General features: G+C 33.3%; 1 protein-coding gene across 1 annotated transcript in view; it reads left to right on the top strand.

Moving 5' to 3' along the window:
* STT3B (STT3 oligosaccharyltransferase complex catalytic subunit B) overlaps nt 1–15,944 on the top strand; it is a 107,634-nt gene that overhangs the window by 66,621 nt on the left and 25,069 nt on the right. The window contains exons 6-7 of the mRNA XM_027584341.2: nt 13,230–13,328; nt 14,907–15,053. Coding sequence (XP_027440142.1) covers nt 13,230–13,328; nt 14,907–15,053 — 246 coding nt within the window. The remainder of the gene's footprint in view (nt 1–13,229; nt 13,329–14,906; nt 15,054–15,944) is intronic.

The following is a 15,944-nucleotide window of genomic DNA, read 5'->3' as shown; positions in this document are numbered from 1 at the left end:
CAGTTCTATTCCCGCGTATATACCCTAGAGAATTGAAAGTAATTATTCACACAAAAACTTGTACACTAATGTTCATAGTAGTATTCATTATTTCTAATAACCAAAAAGTGAAGACAGCCCAATGTCCATCAACTGGTGAATGGATAAATGAAGTATGGTATATTCATACAGTGGAATATTTAGCCACAAAAAGGAATGAAGTACTGATACATCATGAGCCTTGAAAACATTACGCTAAGTAAAATAAGCCAGATGCATAAGGCCATGTATTGTAGGATTCTTTTTGTATGAAATGTTCAGAATAGACAAATCCTTACAGACAGAAAGTGGGGGACGCCTGGTGGCTCATTCAGTTAAACGTCTGCCTTTAGCTCAGGTCATGATCCCAGGGTCCTGGGATCAAGTCCCACATCAGGCTTCTTGGTCAGTGGGGAGCCTGCTTCTCCCTCTGCCTGATGCTCCCCCCTCCTTGTGCTCTCTCTCTGACAAATAAATAAAAATATTTTTAAAAAGAGAGAGACAGAAAGTAGGGTTAGTGGTTACCAGGGGCTTGGGAAGTGGAAGAGTGACTGCTATTGGGTATGGGGTTTCTTTTGGGATGAGGAAATGTTCTGGAATTAGATAGTGGTGATAGATACACAACTTTGTGACTATAATAAAAAAAACCACTCAATGGTACATTTAAAAGGGTGAATTTTATAGTATATGAATCATATCAATTAAATTCATATATAGTCATTTTTATCATACTTTATTACAGTCACTACTGAAATTATTAATATATATTGAGTGCTTATTTTACACCACAAACTGTCCTCAGTTTTTTACATGTATTTAACTCTAATTTTTATAACTACCCTGTGTGTAGTATATACCGTTACTGTCATTTTACAGATGAAGAAACAAGAAAGGATGTAATTTGCTCAAGATCATATGGGTGAAGCTTGAACTTATGGCTGCATAACCCATAATGCTAAAAATTACTATAACTGTGCCTACTATATAAATAAATACCTTACTGTTGAAATACATCAACCTGTGATATATTTCTACTCTGAACACACTGTAAACAGTCTTTGGGATCCAGAAAGGAGAATGATAGATTCAACTATAAGTTTCAACAGGATTTTTTTTTTAAGTTAAATGGTAATGGGGGGAACTGTGAGGTTGTTTAAAAACTTTTGGGTCTTGAAAAAAAATTTTTTCCCCAGAGATTTATGTATTTATTTTAGGGGGTGGCAGAGGGAGAGAGAGAATCTCAGGCTGACCCTCGGTCGAGCACAGAGCTCAATCCAATGACCCCAAGATCACGACCTGCACCAAAATCAAGAGTAATATGCCCAACCAGCTGAGCCATGCAGGTGCCCCAGGTCTTGAAAATTTAATGGTCAGGGGAATAGAGTGGGGAGCAGATTAAGGGATAGACTTGTTAAATGTCCTTGAATCAGGGAGAGGAGGAAGAGCCAAAGTAGTCAGAAGTAGCCAGATAAATACATTGTTAAAGAGGTCAAATGAAAGAATTTTCTACATAAAAGTTTAAAACATGAGCATTGTCCAATTCCCTTGAGTATTAGCACTGAGATCTAGTAGGGTGAGAATTAAGAAAAGACCTTGTATTTGATGAATAGGATTTCTCTGGTAACTTTACAAAAGTACTCAATACTGCTTTAGTTGGTTCTTGAAAATATTTCTTCTTTTCAGGGGGAGGAAAAATAAAATAGTTTGGGCATATTATATATATGTGTGAAGTTAGATTAGTGAATGCCTCAGGTAATTTCATAGTATTCAAACTCTACACCACCTTCCTTGTTCCTTAATCGTTTATTCCATTCATATAACTAAGAGTATTTTAGGTGATTTTTATGCTCTTTCATAGTTTACTTCTAAATAGATGGAAAGTGATGGTATAGAACAGTCAGTTCTCTTTCTTTATCCTAAATGTATCAAGATTTAAGTTCAGTTTAACCTAATGGTCCTGAAAAATATGAAAGCATTATAAAGTATATATACAGGTTGTCCTCTGATTTTACCACATAACATCCTTTGTAGTTGTCTCTCCTTATGAGTAGAAGCATTTAGATAAAGAAATAGTGATTGATAAATGGCAAACTCATAACCATACGTTTGATTGGGTTCTCAGTATCAAATTAAATGAAGTAAAAATGAATCATTTGAAATAATTATGAAAAATGCTTTTCCCTTTCAGTAAATTTTTTGCATGAGTATTTAGAATCTGTTGGTAAGCCAGGGAAAACTCAAGTTTGTTCATATGTGGAAAGGGGGGCACATGGAAGATAATGTGGTTGTATAGGGTAGGTGTGGCACAGGAGTGGGGGGATTTGGGGGGCTAAGGGATGAGAAAAGCCCCTACTACTTGAAATTTGGGTGGGGTGGAATTGTTGTATAAAGTTAAATTATTTTGTGAAGTTATATTTTGGACTTGGTGTATGTCACTATATTGGGATGTGAATTATACAAAATTATGTTACAAATAGGATTCTGATGTTTTAACAAGAAAAAAGAACACCCGTATCTTATTTTGCATTTATAGAAAGACTGGTTTGCAGGTATCACATAACACTAATGGGATGTAAAATTATTTAACCTTTATAAAGTTTATCACACTTTTTATCATAAATTATTAAAGATATGAAGACATAGGGGTGTTCACTATGATGTAAGTTATAATTGTGAAAAGAGTTTAAATGCCCAGATTTAAATTTTATTTTCTCCATTGGACATTTAAGTTACACTTAAATTGTAGTGTTGCCATATCATATGAAATATTATGGCATCATTAAAGATGGTATTTGATGATATAGGAAAATGTTAATAAAAAGGAAGACAGTAAGGATTACTACTGATTCTTTTTCTTCATATTTTTCTCTGCTTTCCAGATTTTCTACAATGAGCATGTACTGAATTCACAATAAATGAGACTTGCTTTTTTATTTACAGGAATGTGAATTTTATCTCTGATGGTTTTTAAGGGTCTCATTAATTAGAATAATAATTTAAGGAGAAGGAAGAAATTAGTTTCTAGTATTGATAAATGATTTTTAAATGTCACTGAGGAATTTGTGTATTGTCTGTTTAGTAAGCTCATTTGAGTAAGGAGAGTAACAGAATCACTTTTTTTTTTTAACAGAATCACTTTTTGTATCTAAACTGTATTCTTATGGTAATACTTACTGGTGGAACAATCATATAAAGAGTTAAGTATTATAGACATACCATATACTTTAGTTCTGTACAAATTATTCTAGGATTGTAGAGTTTGTGAGTGAAGAAAGAGAATCCCGCTATTAATATTAAGTGAATTAAAACTAGAAAAGCACCTGGCTGGCTCATTGCATGGAGCATGTAACTCTTGATCTCAGGGTCATGAGTTCAAGCTCCACATTAGGCATAGAGCTTACTTAAAAAAAATTTTTCAATTAAAAAGTAAAACCAAAAAATAAAAATTTTAGGCATCATATTTATACTTGGCGTATATAAACAAAATATATCTAATGCTAAACAGCAGAAAAACTTAAAAGAAAAATTGCATGTAAAAATTCTAGGATACAAAAGCTGGGAGCACTAAAATTTAGTTTATCTAATTTTACCTTTTTTTGGAGGAAATTTAAGCAAATCGGTTCACTAGAGAATTAGATACTTAATAGATAATACGTTTTGTGCTAGCCGTCAGGATGCACAGATGATCAAAAGATGGTCTTTTTCTAGGGAGCTTATATTATACAATGTAATTTCATTATTACAATGTAATTATAGCATATTAACAAAATGGAAATGGGAAGGAGTCTGTGAAAATCAGTTTTGACTTTTGAGTTTCAGGAAAGTCTTGTTAGGCTTTCCAACTGACTATGTCCTGAAAGTTTTAGAGATAAATCTTGATCTTGAGAGGAGAAAATAGTATAGAAACAGACTTACAGAGGGTTTGTGATGATATAACCATAAATGAGAGGTGCCATAATGGGGTAAGAATATGAACTGCAGAGCCAAATTAACAGGATTCAATTCCTGGTCTAGTCACTTACTATTGGTGCAACTTCGGGCAGATTACTTACTTTCTTTATGCCTTAATGTCTTCATGAATCAAATGGAGATAATTCACACCTTGCAGAATTTTAAGGTTAAATGAAAAGTGTTATTTAAGTGTTTGCCTCTTGCTGTTGATGTTAAAATTATAAAGGAATAACTAGACAGGAAGAAAGAGTTCCAGAGGCCGAGAGGTGATTATAAAGACTGAGGATGTCTAAAGATTGTTCCTTTTTTTTTTTTATGAAAATAAACTTTCACTACAACTATTTTTGATTATGAGAAAAATAGAGGAATAACACTGGTCTGTTACATAAAGTACCAAATAGCAACTAAAACACTAATAATAGAGTGGTGTGCTTATTTTTATTTATAATTTTAAAATTTAAGATAATGTATATAATTGAGAAAGTCAAATATTACTACAAGGCTTATAAGCAAACTCAACAGGTCTTTTTTTCCATTTCCTGAATTGGCTCACTCCCTAAATTCTTATGTGAGACAGTCACTTTCAGTTCTTTCAGTGGTTTCTTTTGGTTTTTACCACTAATAAGCTTCTAAAGGGTTCCTGTGATCAGTTCCAACGTGTGGAGGTGGTTTTCCCACACCACCAGACAGTTCTCTGACACCAGCAGAGTGTCCTACCACTCAACTCCATTCTGATACCATCTATCCTTAGGTAGCATCAGATGCCATAGGCTAAGGGTTCAGTCCCACAAGACTGGCCTCTGCTTTATATGCCAGTCACAAGTCCAGGTTTTGTTACCTGTGCTTCTGACCATATGGCTGTGAATCAGAGGTTCCCATGATCCCCTCCTTGGTTTGACTAATTGCTAGAGTAATTATAAGATTACAGGTATATTATAAAAGGATGAAATTCAGGAACAGCCAGATAGAAGAGATGCATTGGGCCAGGTATGGGGAAAGAGCATGGAACTTCCATGCTCTCGCTTCCATGCTCTTGCCAGGCACTCCACTTTCCCCAAATTCCACTTATTCAACCTGAAGCTCTTGAAACCCTGTCCTTGTGAGCTTTTATGGAGGTTCATTACATAGTCATGATTGATTAAACCATTGGCCATTGGTGATTGAATTCAGTCTTAAACCTCTCACCCATCCCTGGAGGTCAGGGGGGTGGGATTGATATTCCAACCCACTAATCATGTGGTTCCCTTTGGCAGCCAGTCTTTATCCTTATGTGAGATGCAAAAGTCACCTCAGAAACATAATAAAAGACACCTTAATCATTCTCATCACTTAGGAAATTCCAACGGTTTTAGGAGCTCTGTGCCAGGAACAGTGGATGAAGACCAAATATATATTTCTTCTTATAAAACATAGTAGCACAACTTGAAACTCCTATTTCTTGATTTTTATTTTCCAATATCTACCCTTTTAAGATTTAGCTACCATCATTAATTTCTACTTAGACACAAACACACTTTTCTATCCCTGCTCCTAAATGCATTCTTGTTAAAAATAAAATCTGATAGGGCGCCTGGGTGGTTCAGATGGTTAAGCGTCTGCCTTCGGCTCAGGTCATGATCCCAGGGTCCTGGGATCGAGTCCCACATCGGGTTCCCTGCTCGGCGGGGAGCCTGTTTCTCCCTCTGCCTCTCTCTCTCTCTCTCTCTCTGTCTCTCATGAATAAATAAATAAAATCTTTAAAAAAAATAATAAAATCTGATATCTGCTTAAATAGGGAAGACTACCAATTTTATTTTTTGAAATACATAGAATTCTTTGTTTTGGTAATGTCCCTTGAAAAACACTATGACAGGCTTTAATTTTGTTGGCTTAAGATCAGAAACAGCTCCCATTTGTTCACATGAAATTTAACAGGTAAAGTATTTATGACACTGACTCTTTATTATCTGTACTAATACTTATCTTTATTAACATATCCCATTCTAAGGCCTTAGGGGTATTATGAATCAAAGACTATAGGGCAGTAGCATACTGAGGTAGATGCATGGTAATTGATGGAATAGAAGAGAAGTGTCATTCCTGGTCTTGCACATAACTTCTTTTGTCTTACAGGGTAATTTTCCCAAGAAATTAGAGTTACCTGCATTTTACAGTTAAATAAATGAAAACTCAGAGAAGAAAAAAATCACACCTAGACATAGAATAATTTTTTCTAAAATTACATCTCTAAATCAGCTGAGAATTCAAAAAACAACATAAGAATTATGTTTCTTATACAGAAATAATTTTTTTAATTGCCAGTAACAGTTTATGGCTAGAAATGGTAAATATCAAAGTGGTGTCTTTCCCTTTTGTGCTGATATACAGTTATAGGTAATAGAACATCTTTAAAACCTACTTTAAATAATAACTTTTTTTATAAAATAATTGCTAAAAGGGATTCTGTATGTAAATAAACTAAAATCATGTTGGTAGTTTTGATCTGAGATATTGAAAGTAATAAAGTATAAAAGTTTTATATTTGTGGCAGATAAATTTTTACCACAATGAAAGATTACATTTATAGCCTATAAATAGATTTTTATAAGGATTGAATACCTCCATATAACACTGAAGCATGATTTTCCCATGCTACCTAGAATGTTCAATTTGTCAGTGATGTTTTATCTTGAGTTAATTGGTTTGCCTTTCTTCTTTATTGTACCTTCAAGGGAACATGAGCCAAGAGCAGACAGACAAACAGGGACTACCATAATTGCCTAAATTTGGCAATTTGTCCCCCCCCCTAAATTTTTGTACGAAGTGTTCATTTTAAAGTTCTATTGCAGTATTAGTTCAATAAAGTGAGTTTTCCAGATGACTGTCCTGTAGTAGGCATTGAAACTAATTATTGGAGGAAAGGGACGGGGAAATTTTTCTTAGACTAGATTATAATACCTAAGGATTCCTTTTACAACTTTTTCAGTGGGTACTTTAAAGGTTATTTGGGGGGAAATTTTATATCTAGGTGTGCACTTGAAGATCTGTTGCTTCTGATATTTGTATTATTAATATTATTTAGTTTGCAAAGGATTAGTCTTCTACTGTCTTCTTATTTTAAGACCCAGGATATATAGAACAAGAGTCTTACCTATGATTTAGTAGTAATCATTAGCTTAATCAAAAAGGTTTCTTCAGTGAATAGAAACAATGAATGTTCATGTTCTACAAACTAAACAGAAGCAGTGAATCATTTTATACTCATCTAGAAGAATAGATCTGAGATTTCCTTTAAGGATCTGTTCTTACTGAGAATCTTGTTTCATAGTCTGGAAGACTTGCTTTTGTGTAGTATAAATTAACAGATTCTTGGTGGTATTATATAAATGAATTTAGAAACCTAGTTAGCAATAGTAGTTGACATTAAGAGATACATTAAGAAGAACCTAAACAAATTTAGTTTTTTAGTGATAACGTGATTTGTGACTCTGCATGGTTTAAATTCTTCATTTTGTTTGTTTTACTTAGTTTATGAGTGAATTAAGGTTGGTGATATTTGTCTCTTACTGCTTCTTTGCATATTAAGTTTAGTAACTAATTTTAGCTATAAAGGAATTAATCATTTATGTGGGAATATTATCTAATACTTCTAAATTATGTAAAAATTATATATATTTCATGAGTTCTTCATATGGTCTTTGAACACACTTTATTTTTTAATGTACTTTGGTAACTCATTAACCATTGCCAGAAATTAAATGATTACTGCTTTCACATGATAGAATAAAACTCAAACCCAGATGTTTGTTTATTTTCTGCTGTACTATCCTTGATGTTATTTAAGGTATCAGTATGAAATATACATGCTATTTTTAAAAGTTAAGTGTCTCCCTATCAAGTGTTTTGAACAAGTCATTGCTACTTTTTACAAATCGAGCTTATAAAATATCTGTTTCAAAGATTCATTCTTGGGGCGCCTGAGTGGCTCAGTCGGTTAAGTGTCTGCCTTCCGTTCGGGTCATGATCCCAGAGTCCTGGGGTCAAGCCCTGAGTTGGGCTCCCTGCTCAGGGGGAGCCTGCTTCTCCCTCTTCCTCTCCCTCTCTGCCTCCAAGCTCGTGCTCTCGCTCGCTCTCACTATCACAAATAAATAAATAAAATCTTGAAAAAAAAACCCACAAAGATTCATTCTCTCCATAATGATGGGCAGTGTTTTTGGAAAAGAAAAATTACTTTCCTTATTATATATGTTTGTTAATCATTAAGAAGAAGAATTCATATTTTTATGTGGGTTTTTTTTAAGCTTTAATTCTTAGCATATAAGTTTCTTACCATTCTTCATCCTGCTTATTTACCCAGGATTCGCAGTAACCCAAGTAGTAGAGTATCTTTATGAAAAGGCTTCAGCAGTCTTACAGTCTTTTAATCATATTTGTTAATAATAAAACAAAATTGGTTGGATTTTCAAATATTTCCTCACGGTGTTTCTTTTGGTTAATACTGTTTTGGTTGAGAGAGAAGAAGAATGGCAAAGGAATGTTTTGTTAGCCCTTTACATTAAATATCAACCAGGAGATGAAGGAACTCAGAAATGCTACAGTGATGTAATGGTGGATCCTAGTTTTGTTTTGTTTTTATTATGTTAATCACCATACATTACATCATTAGTTTTTGATGTAGTGTTCCATGATTCACTGTTTGCGTATAACACCAAGTGCTCCATTCAGTACGCGCCCTCTTTAATAACCATCACCAGGCCAACCCATCCCCCCACCCCCCTCCCTTCTAGAACCCTCAGTTTCTCAGTCCATAGTCTCTCATGGTTCGTCTCCCCCTCCAATTTCCCCCCCTTCATTTTTCCCTTCCTGCTATCTTTTTTTTTTTTTTTTTAACATAGAATGTATTATTTGTTTCAGAGGTACAGGTCTGTGATTCAACAATCTTAGACAATTCACAGCGCTCACCATAGCACATACCCTCCCCGATGTCTGTCACTCAGCCACCCCATCCCTCCCACCCCCCACCATTCCAGCAATGGTGGATCCTAGTTAATGGAAATATATTATTCACAAAACCTTTTCCAACTTAAAGTAAAAGGAAATACAACAGTATCTTATAAGTATAAAGAGTACCATCAACATAAGTCTTTGCTTTGTCAGGGAGAGGGTTCTTAAAGGTTATTTTGGGGAACAACAGGAGCTTCTTGAAAACTTAAAATTTTAATGGAGCTTGAATCAGAAGTTTCAGTACCTTTTATTTTATAGAACAACTCATTTGTATGCCTTAAGTCAAGGATGGTAGTTCTCTGTTTCATTTTGGCCTTGGCCCTACCTCATACATACTCTTGCATAAAAAATAAATTAAGGTATTTTAACAGTGAAAGATGTTTAGGCTCTGTTTAGAAGATTAGTATTTGACCCAAGTCAAAGAGATTTTCTTTGACTGGAAATAATCAAACAGAATAGTATACCTTATAAATATCTAATGGCAGTTTTCTTCTGGAATTCTTCAAATACATTGAGAATATCATGTGCAGTAGTGAATGCCAGTAACTGTGCTTCCACAGGATGGCAGTGTGGTAACATTTTCATGATGTAATAAATGATTTACAACATCTTTGGCGTTGTGCATTTTCTTAGAGTTCACTACTTTGATGGAAATCTTTGTTCTTCTAGTTTAAAGGGTAAAAAAAAGTAGGTTAACATGGATGGATAGAAAGTCGTGATAGATGTGGAGAGTAAGTAATTTGGTCAAGTTTCCTTGGAGAGTTCATAGGAAGAATTAGTGGGGAATGATGGCTATCTGTGGGTTTGTGTTGTTGAGGTCTTCTGAGAACATAAGAGAATGGTAGAGATGGTTTCCACTGCCTCTTCAGTGTTGATGTCAAGAAGAGATCTCTCCCTCCTTGAGTTTTTGTAGAGCCAGGCTTTTTCACTGATGTGACATGTACTTGCTTCATTGTGTTGTAGTTATGTACATCTCTGATTTTCCCAATTAGATGTCTAACTCTGAGAGGATGGAATTGATCTTAATAGCTTTTTTGTATTCTTAGAATGCCTTGACCATAATGACATAAAGTTTATATTTGAATGAATTACTTAGGTAATTTTTAAACACACTGTTAGATGCTTTTGTACAAAGCCTGGAGGGAAATGTTTTCACTTTATAGTGAAGATTTTGTTTATTTTTAAGAATTGAGAGTCACTTCACTATTTCTTTCCACCCAGGTATATCTAATTCTTATTTTCTGTGTTTTAAAAAACATAGCTTTGTAAATGGAATTTAAATTGAGGTACAGAAATGCATATTTAATTTTACACAGAGTCAAGGAGAAGGACAATATTAAGCAAGATGAGTCTGTGATATTTTATATTACCTGGCAAGTAGTCCTGACTTTTTTTAATAGAAATACTTGTCTGTGTGGTAAAAAGTGCTGTGAGGAGGAACATATATCCCCCTATGTAAACATCACAGGATCAGTGATCCAAAAAATATAAAATTAGGGAAAACATGAATCCAGTTCTCTTAGAAGAAAATGGTGACTTTGGATTATTACATATATCATTTACCAGCTTTGTATCATTGGTGCATATCTAATATGGATAAGGGCATTCAAAGGTAAAATACTGTTGAACTTACCTCTTTCTATTAATTCATTTTTTTTATATTAACCTATGTTTACAAAGTAATACAAATTAAAGTCCCACCTGGTCTTTTATGTTTTCTGAGATTGAGGTTCTTTTTCTTGAACAACTCTCTATCATTCTTATTAAATAACTTGAATTCTAGTGCATCTTTTTCTATATGAAGAGTTTTTTCTTTAGCAATGACAGTGTCTGTGGAGTTGCATAAAACCACCGAATTGAGAATATTGTGAGGTTTATTCTTCTTTTTGAATAAGTCTGGAAATGAGCAGATCCCTGAGAGGAAACTTCGATAGTTCCCAAGCAAGTGATTGCTTAAGTTTTTACATTGCCAAGCATATAATAGTCCAGTTTGAAAAGAGAGAATATGAATATGTTTATGTGTGCTCACCATACATTTTAGTGATTATTTCTGGAAAATGTGACTTAAAGAAGTAAATGGGCTAGAGACTTTCTACTTTCTATTTCTTTCTAAAACACAAAACATACTGCCTTTGCAATTAGAACAAACTAGTAACTCATAGGAACAAATGAAGATTTGTGTTCACCTTGCACTAGGATGGGGGGAATGGGGAGCAGCTGCTTAATGAGTGTGAGGTTTTCTTTTGGGGTGATGAAAACATTTTGGGACTAGAGAGCGGTGGTATTTGCATAACATTGTGAATGTACTAAATACCTCTAAAATGTTCACTTTTAAATGATTATACATAAATATCTCAAGTTTTTTTAAAAAGGCTTTATTTTTTATTCATCATGTGCCATTTATCATATTTAATACAAATTCTGTGACAGTATTATAACATTCAGTGTTCATTAGTGTTTATAAGAAGAAATCTAGCCTAAGAGGTGATGATGCTGTTTGGACATAAGTAGACTTAACCAAAAATACATAAATGACATAAGGTTTTCCCAGGCCTGGCCCTTTTAGTGTGCCTTTGTGTGTTCAGTATTTGTCTAGGGTTTGATTTCTCAGCAGTAGGTGTCTAGTAAGGCCTGTTGGTCATAGACTCTTAGGTTATTATTGTAAGAGTGGGGGTCAGTCTACAAATCTTTTTGTCCAAACCCCTCATTCTGTAGTGAGAAAACTGAAATTTTTTAAGTAGGTGTTCAAGATCAAGATCACTTGTTTCCATTTTTTTCTGATTTCTGCCTCTTGACTCTTTGCCAGTGCATCTACACAACACTGATAGAAACACGCTGATACTAGAAATCCCATTAACCAAACTGATTGACAGTTTAAGTCACATAATAAATTCTGATTTACTTAACTTTTATGCATTTGTGTTCAAGTACCTCACTGAGAATACTTCCATTCCATAATTAATATTCCTGGAATGTTTTTGTAGTCTCCTCTAGACAACCAGTTCTCCATTATCTTGAGCATATTGGAAACCTTATTCACATTCACTGGTCCTTCCTATTAAATTTACTTGAGCTTCTTACTCTTTTCCTAACACTGTAGTCATCTCTAAGTCAACTTAACATTTGAACCATTAGCCCATGGTTTACCTTCCATAGATGGGTTTCTTTTGAAAGCAAATAAACATTCTTTCTCAGCTGAGTTGGGGGAAAGAGAAGTGTATGCTGAATGCTGTGCTACATACAGTGTAGAATATGGATAGATATACTATAACAGTTCTCTTCCTAAATACACCACGGCCTTTTTTCCTAATAGAATAGTTTATTTGCCAACAACTATGGATTGTGTTTCATAAAATAATGTGAATAAGCTATTATAAACGGAATAATTTTCATGTTAACTTATTTGAGATGGGTTTTATCTTCATTTCTAAATAACTTCCAATTATAATGATTCCCAATTCTAACTTTCTCTGTGATGAACTTAAATCTCTCTGTGTCAAATAAATAAATAAAATCTTTAAAAAGAGAGAAAATAGTGATCTGTGAACCCCTAAATGCAAAACAAGTTATTACACAAATTCTAATCCCTCCCCCATGTCCCTACATTTATGTTGATATAAGCCAAGAATATTATAGTTTACTCAATGCCAAGAGCAAATAGTTTTCCTTTATTAGACCCTTGTAAATTCAGAAACTAGTCTGTTTTATGACTTGACTTTTGTATACTTAGTCTTTTTCTTTTATGACAGAAAACTTGGTGGACAGACATGGTGGGGGTTGTTTCTTACTGAGAGGTACTCTGCAAAGTGTCAGACTATAAAAATGATGTGGAATACTTGAGAGTTTTTGAGACGATAGCAGCTATTTATATATGATGAGGATCGGTATTCTTTAGGTCATGCTTCAGAGTAATGCCAATAGGAATAGTTTTTAATTATTTATATATTACATAGTTTCTGGGGCATGTCAATTATTATTGATAGATTGAAAACTTGATTCCATTTTAGGAAAAGGAAAGCAGCACCAGTCTTCTAAACTGTTCTAAGTGATATTTTGCAAAATAAAGTACTTTAAAGATTGGTAGAAAGAATTTTCATGATTTATAATATGCAATTAACCAGCAAATATATATCAAATAGAGCAGTCATTTCAAGATTCTATTCTTAAAATTAAGTTAGTTAAAACTTTGTTAAAAATGTGAGCTATTGTATACATTTATGTTTGAAGTACTTAATGGTAGTAGTAAATTATCCTTGTTTCCTATTTTGTCTTTATAGCATATAGCACTTTCTACATTGTGGGTTTAATATTATCCATGCAGATACCCTTTGTGGGATTCCAGCCAATCAGGACAAGTGAACACATGGCAGCTGCTGGTATGAAAAAATACGTATTTTCCTTTTTCTAAAGAATATATGAATGTATTACCAGCCAGTCTTCAAGGGAATTAAGTTTTTTTTTTCATTTTCTTTTGTTTTTAATTTTCATCATATAATTCTAAAACATTGCCACTATAAAATATGAAGTCATAGAGTTTTATTGAGACTTTCTGATACTGTGTTCCCAAATGTGCCTATTTTACCAGCACTGTTGTTTTGAAAAGGGAAAATACTCCTTTTTGCACACTCCATGTTCTTTGCAAACACTAAATAACATATGCTTGGTTTAAACAAATATTAAACAGTGTATCTACACTGAATGTACTGCATTTCAGCAAATTTAGATGGAACATTTTATTTTTATGTCCCTTACATCTCCCTAAAATATTTTATCTACTAACTGAAATTAATGACTTTTATATTGATTATGAAGTAATATAATTGCTTTCTATATGAGCAGACTACTTTGCCATTATTAATCTAGGTCACAATTAACAAGGTAATGGGAGACCTTTGAATAAAACTTTAACAGAGATTCTTAACACAAGGTCCATGACACCCACAGACTTCCTGTGGGTATTTTATTTTCAACATTTTATAAATTATCAGTATATTTAACTCTGATATGATATTCCATAGCTTTTATCAGATTCTAAGTTAGAATCTTGAACTCCCCCCTCAAAAAAGTTAAGAACCCACACCTTACTGTTACATAGCACTTTATGAATACTTTTACTTACATTTCTAATTTGATATTATAAAATTACCGGGTAATTTTATATGCAAGAAATGTATATCCAGTTTTGAGTATATAATCCTTTATAGCAGTGTGTGTAAAGATACAGTCACCTGACTTTTTCTGTTTATATGGGTTATTATATTTCCTAAAATCTAAATCTATGATTATACTTACTTTTAATCATTCTAAAATGGTTACAATTCTAAAATTCTGAAAAATAAATTTTTTAAAAGAAAAATCAATATGCCATATGGGTTTAGGATTCTCTCATGTCTTTTATTTTTACACCTAGTGCTTTTGTATTATGTTTTGTATATTTTAACAATTAAATACTTTTTGCTGTTCCTGCTCTAATTTTATTTTAGCACTCACCCTTATATTTAGTAATTTAGAATCTTACATAAGCGTGTAACTAAGGTCACATCCTATCACTCAATCATAAAGAGTAACTATCAGGATTCTCCTGATCCAAGTCATTTGTATCCTTCAGTAAATCTAAGGATTCTTTTTGTGTTGACAATTCTATTTTTTTTTTACCCCTAGGAAAACCTGTCACTAAAATATGGGACAAGGGAGGAATTTAATGGATAAATAGACTCTAGTTATGGAAATGAGATTTTTCGTATCTGGTCTATATATGGGGATTCTGATCATTTTTAAAAATGTCAGACAATTTTTTAAGTGTTTTTAACAAAGGAAATGTTGGTTAGATGAAATGACTAGTCTTTGATATGTATAATACAGGGTATTTCCAAGAAGCTCTTTAAATTAACCTTTTTAAGTATCTTTGGAAAAGTGCTTTGTTGATTATTTATATCACCCTTTTCTTTAATTAGGTGTCTTTGCATTGCTGCAAGCTTATGCTTTCTTGCAGTATCTGAGAGACCGATTAACAAAACAAGAGTTCCAGACCCTTTTCTTTTTGGGTGTATCACTAGCTGCAGGTGCTGTGTTCCTTAGTGTCATCTATTTGACTTATACAGGTAAGTGTCATCACCTGTAGACTGTGAATCTTGTCCTTAGATTATTGAAAAAGGTAATTATTTTACAAATTTTGTACATTTTCTATTTATCCTGGTAGGTTAAATACTGTGGTTGTAGTCTTTACGAACAATATGAAAATAATAGTCAAAGGTTCTAAAATGTGAATAGCACTACAAATTGTGATTTTTTTTTTTAATCTGTATCTTAACTTTAATGCTTCAGTCCCAGATAAATACACTTTCAAGCATCCTTCTCTTGCTAGATAAATAGCCCCAAAGTACATAAAATTCAGAGTTTCCAGTGTTACCTACTGTCAGCTTCCCCTTACTCTGTGCATACACTTGTTCTCTTTCCAACTTTTAAACACTCAGCCAAATCAGTTTCCATCTGCGTCTAGATTCCAAGTAACTTTCTAATCCTGAACTTCAATAGTCCCTAGAAACAAATCAGATTCTCTCTAAAGGTATTCCATCTGTCAAATTAATGTACTTGCCTAGCTCAAAATCAAGAAGGATTAATTGACAAGAGTGAACGCAAGAATGTTTAAAATCATCTTTACACTTTATCTAAATTTGGATTAGATAATTTAGACATCTTCCCCCCTTTTAAATTATCAAATGCTATCTTAATGTCTTAGCTTTATTTTACTAGCCAACTAGAAGTTTAAAGGAGAATGGGAAAACTTTCTATAATTTTATCTATCAACTTGTATTTCTCTGGAAATGTGATCTCCATGGATATTTGTTTTTATATAATTACTAACCTTATTTTATCTGACTGCCAGCTATATGAAATATGTTGTCACCTACAAAAGAAAACTGAAATTCTTTTAGTATTAATTTACATTAGTCCATAACAGTCAGTTAACATAAACAATAAAAAGGCAGATT

Source organism: Zalophus californianus, chromosome 1 (assembly GCF_009762305.2).
Source record: "Zalophus californianus isolate mZalCal1 chromosome 1, mZalCal1.pri.v2, whole genome shotgun sequence".
Lineage (NCBI taxonomy): Eukaryota > Metazoa > Chordata > Mammalia > Carnivora > Otariidae > Zalophus > Zalophus californianus.
The sequence above is the reverse complement of the archived record's forward strand: the minus strand, read 5'-3'. Positions and strand labels throughout refer to the sequence as shown.